Source organism: Electrona antarctica, assembly GCF_951216825.1.
Source record: "Electrona antarctica genome assembly, chromosome: 14".
Classification (NCBI taxonomy): Eukaryota; Metazoa; Chordata; class Actinopteri; order Myctophiformes; family Myctophidae; genus Electrona; species Electrona antarctica.
The window spans coordinates 10,469,411-10,481,728 of record NC_136795.1 but is presented as its reverse complement, the minus strand read 5'-3'; the positions used below and the strand labels follow the sequence as shown (position 1 = coordinate 10,481,728).

Below are 12,318 nucleotides of genomic sequence, written 5' to 3'. Positions count from 1 at the left end.
AGATGTTGAAAAGTGGTGAAGTGGTCCTTTAACTTAACACTGAGGATTTTACTGTGTTGTCAGTGTTTCAGAGGAATACCAGACAACTCGCCCGTTTACCAACTCGCCCCCGCAAAATGGGTTAATGTAAGTTAATTTAGTATTTCACTCCCTCTCTGAAATTATCTTGTATACAGATTTATTTGATTGTATAGTAATCTATCTCTATACTCTGTAAAATTAAGAAAGAATAACATGAGACAGAGTCGGTGACCTTCTAGCAGTTAATTTCGTTTTATTAAACACATTTCTTCCATGTAGCCCATGTTTTGTAATGGCATCATCATGCTATTATGCCCGTGGATATACAGTGAACTTAATGATAAATTAATATGATAATACCTTTTATATAATCACCAACATGAATTATGTTTGTCATTTACAGGTAGAGTAGTGGGGCGAGATGGAAAAGGGGCGACCGTACCTGTTACCTTTCAGAGTTACAGACCTAAGAGTCCATTCAGCTGCTAGACAGCAAACTAATTCAAAGAAACTCAACCATATCACACCCATGTTGGCTGATCTTAACTACAGTAGTTAGGCCTGGCTGAATTTCAGTATAGATTTTAAGATTGTACCGATTACTCACAAATGTCTAAAGAATGGGATTTACTTGCACCCAATGTTGTACATTGAAACAATCTACAAGCTCACAATACCATTCGTGGAGCTTGTAGATCTATTTGCTGTGCATACCAGTAGCTACAACTAAGAATACATCGGCACACATGAGCCACCAACTCCAATCCTGCACCTTACAATTTAGATATTTTTGTAGATGGAGGAACTACTGTGTGTAGAACTTCATCACAGACATCATATTGGCCTAAAACAAATGCAAAAACTCATGGTCAATAAATATTTCCAAAATAAGTTTTATTAAGTAAAATAATCATTCTTAAAATAAAAAGAGAGGGACAAAACAAAATAAGAGAATGTGTATTATACACCATTAGAAACAAGTGTTTCCTCTTCAAATAATGACTTCCTTTCCTACCTATTTGATATTCAGATGATCCTTTGGCAATGGGAAGACAATACACCTTACAAATACTATACTTTTTTTCTCTTTTTGGAATAAAATAAAGCTAATAAACTGACCTGTGTTCTGACCTGACCAAGTGCAGAGCTGCTGAAACATGCAATTCAAATTCCCTATTCTCATAACTCAATATGGTTAATCTGTTTGTAGGCAGAATTGTACCATAAGACCATAGAACCGTCTGAATATCAGTTAAGAAATGTTGGAACACAGACCGAGGTCATGTAACAACAAAATGGCAAAAAGGCCAATACAATTTATTGAAGTGCCATTTACTGTGGACAGCTGGTTCCATTTGGAGGCATATATTGTCTCTACTATACTAACAGGATTAAGCGTGACACACACACACACACACACACACACACACACACACACACACACACACACACACACAGATACACACACACACACACACACCCCTCCAGCATCTCAAAAACACAAGGAAACAAAACATACCTTAAAACAAAAACATCCAAGTGTCAATGCCTATCAAGGCACATTTAGCCTTTCATCCATTACAAACTGGAGAAAGGCCTTAAAAAACAACCACGAGAATGTCTAATTCCTGGAAAAAAGCAAGCCAAATATCATGAAATTACAGGTATGTCATGCGAAGTCATTGTTGTCATCAACTCATTGTTTCCGTTTCAGAGTTCCACAACAGGTCGGGCTGCTCACTGACCCCGTGCTCTGGCCTCCATGCAGAGCACTCTGGCAGGTGACAAGAGAAGCTTTTCACCAGACAGGGTTGTCCTAACTAGAAGAAAAACTGGAATTCCTCAACATGAAATTAATGGGTGTCACTAGATAATTTTATATCCCCAAAATCCACAGCAGAAGTAAAAAAGGAAACGCCCCAAAAAAAAAAAAATCCAATCCGTGGAAACATTCTAGGTTGGGGAAGAAATAGAAAACTCAGCTGTACGACTCTCTTGTGAGTCTTTAGAACAGAGTTGACGTGTGGCACATCTTGCTGGCTTTGACCACCTTTGTTAAGGATGCGCTTTATAAGGATACTTTTGACTGAGTGACAATTTGTCTAGAACTGAATTTGGATATGGTCCGGTTTGGATTGTCACAGCTGTAATACAGTAGTGCAGTGAGTGTATATACTGCTCACAAAAACTGCTGAAAAAATACATTTAAGTGATCCCTTAATTCTAAATTTAATCCAGGCCACCTGTCTACTAACAGTGTTTTAGTAAAGAGCTTCCGAGTTGCAGCTTCGTGGTTTCTTAATCTTCTCGATGTTCTTCAGAATCATGTCGTGAAGAGTCACCTGAAAATGAGGAAAGTGGCATTTATTAACATCGTCCAAGATACTATTTAGTACTTTAGTATTAAGTGCAGCCATACAGGACTTTTGTAAACTAGTAGCCTCGTTCCAAGCCTTTTCTCATCTCCAAATTCATTAATGGACACAGAATGTAAACAGATTTGTAAAGCCTCAACATAATTTCCTTGGGCGGTACTTTCGGCAAATTCCAGTACTTTGGTTTATACACTCAACCAGCAGGGTCTTGACCAGCATGTCAGCTAGAGACATACTGGCAACAAAACCAAACACATTTCAGCTAACATCTAGGCTATCTCTAAACTAGTTAACCAATAGAAATATATTTCTTTCTCATGACAATTGCCATGGTTGTTCACAAGTTCAACCCAGTTGAACCGTGTGATAGATGCTAAAGAGTCAACACTCACATATTGGTTCCTGAGCTCCGAGACGATGATCTTCAGACTGATGTACTCCTTCTCATCAATCTCTGTTACGGTCATCCTGTAGTCCTCCTGAGAGACAGGGAGAAAGATGGATAACGTAACCTCTGAAACCGTATCATGTCTTGCCTATTCTGGGGCTGACAATTTAAATATGCTCACAACGCCATGCATTCACTTAGGTCAGGGGTTCTCAACGTTTTTGGCCGGGGACCCCCGGAAATGCTTTGGCAATGTCTCGGGACCCCCCCGAGACATTGCCAAAGCATAAATTGAGTCCCTGCCGTGTTAAATTGACTGCTACAATAACCTTAATAATAGACACAATACACATAAATAAATACTGAAACCTTAGGGAAGGTGTATGCATGTACTATGTGCACTATATGTAAACTCTTCATTTCCTTTTTCCAGCCATTCAGTTGCAAAAAAGAAAAAAAAGGGGGAGTCCCCTGAGTTAAGTCACATGAAAGAAATCTCTGAACCAATTGGGGCTCTAAACAAATTTCACGGTTCCATTAGGGTTTACTTTGGGTCCATCATTTTGGACCTGTGAAGAGCTGCTCGTGTCTAGCACATGCACACAGAGAAACCCATCACAAGTGGGTGCATTGCTATCTTGATGACCAGCTGGACTCACACACACACACACACACAGACAACTCACCACATGGGGGTATTTGGCTATCTTGGAGACCAGCTTGGCTCTGGTGATGTAGTATCTGGAGATCTGATCGAGATAAGACGCTGCATCTCCTTCAACCTGCCTCAGCTCTGCTACCGTCTCCTCCTATACACACACACACACGCACGCAAACATAGAAAGTGATCATTTTCAACTACATATTTTGGCTCATGATCTTGGCAGATCATCTGCCAACAACTTAGTTATTAGTTAAATGTCACAAAATAAGTTTTTTACTTTAGTTTTTCTAAGAGACTTCCGCACAGCACACTTCTCCATTTCAAGCAGATGCATGGGTGATAACATGTAGAAGACAACAGACACGCACACTGCCACTTAGTGGTTCAAGAGAAGGTTTTTTAGAAGTAAATTAATAAATACAAACTTTCTCTTGAACCAGCAAGAGGCAGTATGCTGGTCCGTTGTCTTCTACGTGCAATGCAAGCCAATAGACCAATTATTTGTTTACAAACATTGGGACTGGGCGCATGGGTGACTGTTTCATGTAATCAAATCCCAACAGATCTCCAAACCTGTTGTTTTGGAGAGCGCTGGTTTCAGTCCATTCAACCTCCACTTGTGAGTTGGCTAGTGAGGTGCACCCTAGGAGACAGTTATACTTCAAAGCCCAACAGTATTGCGCACAGAGAACAGCTGATATACAAGCTCACATCGCATCGCAGATGCGACTGTTGTGAGCGTAGAGGTCTGCGTGCGTATATATATATATATATATATATATATATATATATACACACACACTTGGACTGCAGGTGCGCGTGCAGCCGTGCACAAATAGGCTCTGCTGCCGTGTTCATGAGCGCACCTCCCGTTCTTATGACAGCGACTGGAGGTGTGGTTTTGAGGACTGTTTTGAATTGCTATTATTGTTCAAACACAACAGAAACCAAGGATTATATATTTCAAAGGCGAGAGATCACAATAAAAATCCTAATCATTCTTCCTCCACACTGGGAGAAAAACAGCATCTGAAAGTTTGATGGGGCATTTTTTACACGTGAGTGCAGTTAGAACTTTTCCATTGCATCTTATGAGTGTTCTTCTGCTGCCCATGCTGTTTCTTATCAGTGTGACGTCATCTGATAAGGCGTCTATATGGCTTGCAAATGCTGCACCCTAGTGTCAACCATGGAGACTAGCATACATTAGTCATTCCCTACGCAACACCAAAAAGGACATTTTAAGCCATTTTAAACAATACCTGGTCTACTGGCTTGTAAGTGCTGCGGTTCTGTGTTGACTTGTATTAATGTATGAACAAATACTGACCTGTATGGAGACTCCAAAGTTGTTCCCATCTTCAATTCTGGGAATGAGAAGCAAGACCCACATCTTCACCTGGAAGACACAGAGATGAGGATTATATCACAATGTAGACTACCACAAACAATGTGAAAGGAATATATAAGCAGGTGTTAGTTTTTATTATCATTACCACTCTTATTTTAATTTTATTTTCAAATATCTTATTTGGAAGCACTGATATATGCAACATATTTGTTTGGGGTGGATTTGTGGTATTAGCTCTGGTCCATAGCTCTAATGCGTTGCATTTTGACTATGTTACTCTCAACTTCCGCCGCTCGCATGAATGCAGACCAGCCTCTCCTCTTTAGCGTAAATAAAAATAACGTTTTTGCTACTCACCAAAACAAAGGCGGGTCGTGTCATTAGAAAGCCTACTTTCCTTAGTGGACGCACTCTGAGCCCCCCACCACACGTATAAACTGTACTTTTTGGCCAAAAGGGGATTTTGTTTCCACCGGGAAAAAAATACTTTTAGTTACTCTACTGTTTATACGTGTGGTGGGGGGCTCAGAGTGCGTCCACTAAGGAAAGTAGGCTTTCTAATGACACAACCCGCCTTTGTTTTGGTGAGTAGCAAAAACGTTCTTTTTATTTACGCTAAAGAGGAGAGGCTGGTCTACATTCATGCGAGCGGTGGAAGTTGAGAGTAACATAGCTCTAAACAGGGGTAACCAACCAGGGGTTCGGGAGCTACCAGTAGCTCGCACGAGCCATTCAAGTAGATCCTGGAGTGAGCGGGTGTCAGACTGACAGGCAGCCAGCCTTCACTACTAATACACAGAATGTGGATTTTGAATAGATCGCAGTGACATACAGACATGTGTATCAGTGATAGCCCCAGACATGTGTATCTTAATATTTTGGCATTGATTATCTGTATTTATTCTTATTTAAACTATATTTATGTGATTGTGTGCACATGCATTGAGCCTGTCAAAGTGTTTTTTTAAACATAGCCTATTTTAGTGGTAGATCATGGCTTACAATTGGGAATAAAATGGGCTCTTGGGCTTGAAAAGGTTGGTTACCACTGCTCTAAATGAAACGCATTAGAGCTATGGACCAGAGCGAATTAAGTATGTGATACTGACTGACCGTTTCTTTGTTTGTATCCATGTATACAATTGGACATGAAGTCACTTAATGTGCGCACGCGTGTGTGTCTCCAGGACTCACTGTGTTACATTTCTCGATGAGTGTTCTGATCTCTGGTTTGACTCTTTCTATCAGGGCCACCAGCTGTGCATTGCTTTTCATCATCCCCTCTGGCAACACCACCACTTTGTTTCCACCTGGAACCCCAAAGACAAACCACCACAGTAATGATTCTGTTCACACTTCAGATATTCCATGGAAAAACAGATGCTAAAAATCATACGTCATCATAAACAAACGCTGTTAAACTGGACTCTGTCAATATATAAAAAATAAACAATTCCTAAGAGTGAAATTCATGATGGATGTACAGTAGGCTACTCTAGCACTGCAGAAATTAATAGGTCACCCATATCAGTGTAACACGAGCACTGCCACCAGTACGATATAATATACCTGTATGCAAAAACTGAATTTAATTGACTTACTGGCACACTGTTTGCATTTGCTTAAGTGCTAAAAGTATGGTTTTAAGACATTTCGCCATTAAATTAATGGAATTGGGGTATGGAAGCAACAGATAAAGATGATCGACAACTTTTTGACTTGAAAATTAGATGGTAGCCTACATCTCAATGGGTTATTCCCAATAAAATAATTTCAGACATATATCATGCCCAGAAAGCTGTATGCAACCCAGGATTCTACCAAAGTTGAATATGACTTTAAAATATAAAAAGGACATTATTTCTAGTTGCATAGGTCTAGGTGACCAACAGAATAAACAACTTTGCTGTGAATTCTCCAGATTTTTCAATTACCTTGGCAATTTTCATCACCCAGTCCATCTTCCAGTTTCCGCTTTTTGGCATTCTGCTGTGGAGATCAGATACAAGGCAAGCCAAGTTAAATTTGTTGCCATTAGAAAGAGGTGATCGGGAAAGTACAGTACAGTGCATATTTCAATAGGACAGACCTATCAACTAACCAAATGGAATAAAACTTTCAGGGCACAGAGAACCCAGATATACCAAATTGTATTTTTAAGGTCATATCTCTCCAGCAGTGCTGCTGCAGAGGAAACAAATCAGCCTCCACTTCCTGATAACACGGCAGGGACTCTGTGAACCGTGCTGTTTATACTTCATTATTCTCTAAAACCCGGTGGCAACATACCACTGTCAAGAGATATGAGTGTCTTTAGCAATGCATTAATGTGAAAGTTGAGTTGAGGTTATTCAACAGCATGAGTTGTTGTTACATAGTCCAAACAGGACCACGGACAGGGTTGTTTTTCATCTCCACAGAGCCAGGGGGGAATGGAACCCAGGAATCTAACTAATGAGCCACATCATGGTAGGAAAAAGAAAAAAGACAAATCTATTTTTTTGGCCAGAGACATGCTGTTATTAGTGCTACCTACTGTAGAAGACTGGTTCCCACTTCCAAACTAGTGGGCCGGGGCCCACTGGTGGGCCACGAGGGTATTGCAAGTGGCTTTTTCAAATAATTGGCAAAACACTACGATATGAATTAATGATAACATAACATTAATAAAACAATAACAATGTAAACAAAAACTATAGACACAGACTATAGTATATAGACTCACCATGTTCAGACAGACTAGGGGGTGCAACATTATAAAGAATAAATACAATCGATAATAGATCATTTGATAAAAAAAGATAATTAATAATAGATCCCTATTTTGGGCAAGTCATATAGGTGAACATTTTCAAAACATTTCAAAAGATAGTTAAGATATCAAATCTACAAGCTCATGACAACGCGTTGAGCTCTCTATTTTTCAGTATAAAAGCATAACATAAGTGGCAAACAATTTGTTGCCACTATATGTATGTGTGTGTGTATATATATATATATATTTTTTTTAGAGATGTTCTGATAATCGGCCACCGATCGGAGATTGGCCGATATTCACTCTGATCTGTGATTTACCCTATATGTGATCGGCAATTTACCCTATCTAGAGAAACCGATCTTTTACACTATTTAAGTGGTATAAATGTCAATCAGATATATAGTGTAATATCATTTTGCATTTTTGTGACAGGCCTAAACATTCTCCCCTGTGTGTGGGGAGGAACAGTTTTGACATAATTATAATAATTTTAGAAATATTCAAATTTGCCTCTTACGCACAAGATCGGTATCGGCCGATCATGAGAAAAACAATCGGTGATCGGGCCTAAAAAACCTGATCGGAGCATCCCATATATATATATATATATATATATATATATATATATATATATATATATATATATATATATATATACACACACACACACACACACACATATACATACAAACAAACACACATACATTGCATTGGATGCACCTGGGACGTATCCTCAGTGATGTATCCTGAGGTCAACAGGGTTTCGGGTCTACCAACATCATACCCCTCACTCAGGCGACCCAGCCGGGGTGATCAAGTCCCGACTTACGTCCCAGTAGCTACCCTCAATCAGTCCCACTAGGGCAAAACCAGGGCCACACAATCCGTTGGTACTCCAGAACTACTCTGCCAGGGCTGGGAGGTACACTTCTTGCGCATGAAAGGACTAGGCTCTGTGTCCTGCTCTCACCAGGCCCAGGACCTGTGCGTTGCACCAGAGTCCCAGCACCAGACACTTCATTCAGGAGTGGTGGGCAATGGTTCCGCAGGGCAATGGTGCTGCGGCTCCGCTTGCTGCTTGCATGGCCCTCCTAAAGGCCTCACCGAGGGTTGTTGGGCTTCCTCTTCACGGAGGACACAGGCTGGGGCGCTAACCCATACTGCTCACCCGGGTGCCGTCTACATTCCGGTTGTCACCCGTCTCTCTGGTGGTCACCAGACTATACCTGGTTGTCACATAAGACTATTCCTATGAGTCACTATAAATAGAAGAACTATAACTAAAAAAATACATCGCATGGATGCACCTGGGACGTATCCTCAGTGATGTATCCTGAGGTCAACAGGGTTTTGGGTCTACCAACATCATACCCCTCACTCAGGCTTCTACATTTTTGATTCATCAAAAAGATTGTTGATAGAATAATCGCTAATACAATAATAGTAGTTGCAGCCTTAATACAGACTCACCAAGTCCAAGCCGTCATGACTGTTAGTGAAGAGGATGGGCTCTGGGACTTTAAAATTGAGCTCTGCATGGATCTCCTTCAGGTCAGTCACATTCAGAATGGGTTCCTGAAGGGAGGAAAGATCATCATGGCGTTTCTAAAAACTGGGAAGCATGCTCAGTTCTCATTATCAGCTATTTACAAATCAGATATGGCTACTTTGTATCTTGGTCACTCGTTCTCATGTTTAGTTTCTTAGGTTTGATTTCTTGACCACAAATGTTGATGTAACTTAGACAGATGCCTGCTTCATTGTGTACTTGGTGTCCTATAGTTGTAAATTTGCACAAGCAAAAATGTATAGTTGATTTGAAGTCTGTGATGATATTATACTTGATCAATTCAATTCCCAAAATGGAAATTCTCATTTATTACAAGCATAATAAAACATCAAATGATAAAATGACATAATATGGGTGGATGCCCTGTTTTTGAAAAAGAAAAGCACAAGTGCCTAATCAGGATGGTGCCAGGTCAGGAGGTACACCACTCATTAAAGTGTTTGAAGCAACATTGTCTGACATCACGTGAAAGCTAAAATGACCACTATCCTTACCTTCAGGAAGCTATCCAACTCCAGAAGTTTTTGAGGAAAGAAACTCGCCACCAGGTGCTCAGCCTAGTAAACATAAATTGATCAAATGATGAGTCGTGATAAACGTTACAGGATAACTTCAATGACAGCAAAGGTCTAGTTTCCCAGTAAGGTATACATTAGAATTAACAATACAAAAAGCAACATTGTTATATTGAGTTCATCAAACATATTCTTGGTGTAATGTCTTCCAACGTTGTAAGGGAAAAATGAAGTCCAAGTCTGTTATTCAGATTTGTATTCACCTTACTGCAGGTCCATAAATGTCATATCTCATCACTTGCTAGAGAGACACTTACCTCACTGGTAATCTGGGCCCTAAATGCATCCACCTGTCAAGAGAGAATACAAAACAATGCCATTAGAGTTATTTATTCAAATGCCAGTACCCCACAACTCTGCCAATTAGCCATAATCCCACAATCAGCTTCCGTGTTGCTTGTGTACAGACACAGGAGGCACAGTTGCTATCTGGTACTGTATCATTAACTTTGCTGTAGAAAAAGGGCATTAGGATGTTTAATAATAACCTAAAATACATCAAACTTAAAAATACAACAGCCACTGAAGCACCTATAGGAAACAAATTGTACAATGGGGAAAATACGTCCATTGTCCAAACAAACACGACAGTTTATTATCATTTTCGACAAGCAAACAGAACAGAACAGGTCTAGCTGCTTATTGGGCCCTATATCTGGAAAATATTCACATGTGCAGTGTGCACTACTGCAGTGCCTTAAAACATATACCTAGTGATACTAACTTTCTAAATCAAAATAATACTAAAACCAACAACCAACAACACAATAAATATTATAAACAATGAATAGCTGCGGGCACTGTAGTAATAGACTAAACAGAAAATCTATCCAAAGAAACATGATAATGACACTTTCTCCAAGTTATACACAGTAAAAACATGCTTTTATCTTATCCATCTGTACCTCGATGGACACACATGGACACACTCAAGCGTGAAGTGAACACTGGGTTTAGAGTTCCTGCAGTACTCTGTGTGACTGTCACAATCAATGTATTTACTTTAATAATCATTAGTCTAGATGTCAAACTAGCTTGCAGTGGCCTGTCAGGAATCATAGTTAATACAATGTATAGAAAAGAGGTAAATGGGTGATGGGGGAGCCATGGGAGCCACACACATGAGGCCGTGGCTTCTCTCATCATCATTACATAAAGGCTGGAAACCGACTTACCTTTGTTTTGAGTTCACTGTCTACCTTCAAAAGTTTTGACATGGTCTGGGGTTGAGTCGGGAAAAACAAGCAGGTGATAAAATGTATTATTCGTATTTAAAAAATAGGCACAACTGTTGCTAAAGTCACACAGGCACGGTGAAAAAACTCGCTAGCGACCGCTTCCCAAATCAATTTGTGACGTCGAAATGAAGCGACAGCTGCGGAAAAGCCCCACGTGGACTGGGTGCGCTTGTTTTGTCACCACCGGGCGGAGGGTTCGTTTGGTTCATAGGGTTCTGTCCTTAGAGTTATCATTTATGGGTTCGGTTCGCTCGGTTCGTGCCATTAAAATAACGGTTCGTTGTTCCCCTTGGTGTATGGATGGAATTGAAAAACACGGAGAACCTAGAGCAACACATCGATGATCGATCTAATCCAGTGGTGATTCTGGACATAGATTCTGGATCTCTAACATTTGGTCAGGACCCCCACAATAATATATTTCTGAAATTTGTTTTTGTGCGAGGGAGCCATATTGAAGAATTGTGTTCAATGGTACGAATATATACTATATAATATATGCCTATATAATTCCAATTTCTATTTGTTATTAGCCTATTTTTTCCTCTAACCCATCCTCTGGTTATGTATTTATTACAATTTAAGTTGAATATAATTAATATACAATGTCATATTCTTAAACGCGAATGTAGAAATATATTTGTGTTTGTTTGTTTGTTCTTTGTACATTGAAGGAAAGATAGAGGAAACACTAACAACACAAGTCAATGTTTCTAGACGGAAGTATTTACAGTAACATGAGCTGTGTTGCCATGTTTCCTTGTTATAAGCGACTTTGGGCTTGTCTTTCTCCAAAGTTGCCTGTAAATATTGGTAGTTGCAATTGATTGATTGATTGAAGTAGATTGAAGTAGATTGAAGCAGAATTACAGTACATTTCAAGCACAACTCAATACAAAAACGGTTGACTGTGAGTGGACGACACCATAAAGAATACACTTGTTTTTTCATCTTTTCGTGTGATAGTATTGATTGATTGATTGATTGATTGACAATTGGATTAACAGTTTGTAGAATTCGTACATTCCAAAGAAAGTACAGTTCAATACAAAATGAAAAATCTGCTATAAAGAGGATAAAACCAGAAAAGGCACTGAGACTTGTTTACATCAGGGTTCTCCATTTTCAATTCATCAGAACGTTTTGAAGACATAGAGATATACACAAAAAAATGTAGATCAGCTATTTTCAAATGTAGCCTAAGCCAAGTTAGCTGGCTAACGCAAATGCGTTGCATTTGCGTTGCATAATATAGTGTTTGGGCTTGTTTTCATAGACCTGGTTGCTTGTTTCTCTCGCAGAAAACTGGCAACACTGTCCCCCCGGTCCCCCCGCCTCCAATCATAACTAAGTTCCTGTACATCTAAATAGTACCTCA

General features: G+C 39.7%; 1 protein-coding gene across 2 annotated transcripts; it reads right to left on the bottom strand.

The window, feature by feature from the left end:
* Positions 1-896: 896 nt before the first annotated feature.
* Positions 897-11,101, bottom strand: LOC306936492 (proteasome activator complex subunit 3-like). Of its 2 annotated transcripts, none has more exons than XM_079520026.1 (10): positions 10,878-11,101; positions 9,960-9,992; positions 9,622-9,684; positions 9,028-9,132; positions 6,734-6,785; positions 5,994-6,109; positions 4,779-4,847; positions 3,471-3,593; positions 2,789-2,875; positions 897-2,363 (listed from the first exon to the last, which is right to left on the bottom strand). In XM_079520026.1, exons 1-10 carry the CDS (start codon positions 10,917-10,919, stop codon positions 2,283-2,285), a joined length of 771 nt encoding a protein of 256 aa, XP_079376152.1. In that variant the 5' UTR covers positions 10,920-11,101; the 3' UTR covers positions 897-2,282. The 2 variants fall into 2 exon arrangements, with proteins under 2 accessions (XP_079376152.1, XP_079376151.1); XM_079520025.1 differs by having other exon boundaries at positions 6,734-6,788; positions 10,878-11,097.
* Between the last annotated feature and the right edge of the window lie 1,217 nt (positions 11,102-12,318).

Coding starts and splice junctions, on each gene's coding strand:
- LOC306936492 (XM_079520025.1), bottom strand. CDS start 10,919: ATGTCAAAACTTTTGAAGGTAGACAGTGAACTCAAAACAAAG. Junction 9,685..9,959: donor GGGCCCAGATTACCAGTGAG/GTAAGTGTCTCT, acceptor TATGTTTACTAG/GCTGAGCACCTGGTGGCGAG. Junction 4,848..5,993: donor TCATCGAGAAATGTAACACA/GTGAGTCCTGGA, acceptor TGTGTCTTCCAG/GTGAAGATGTGGGTCTTGCT.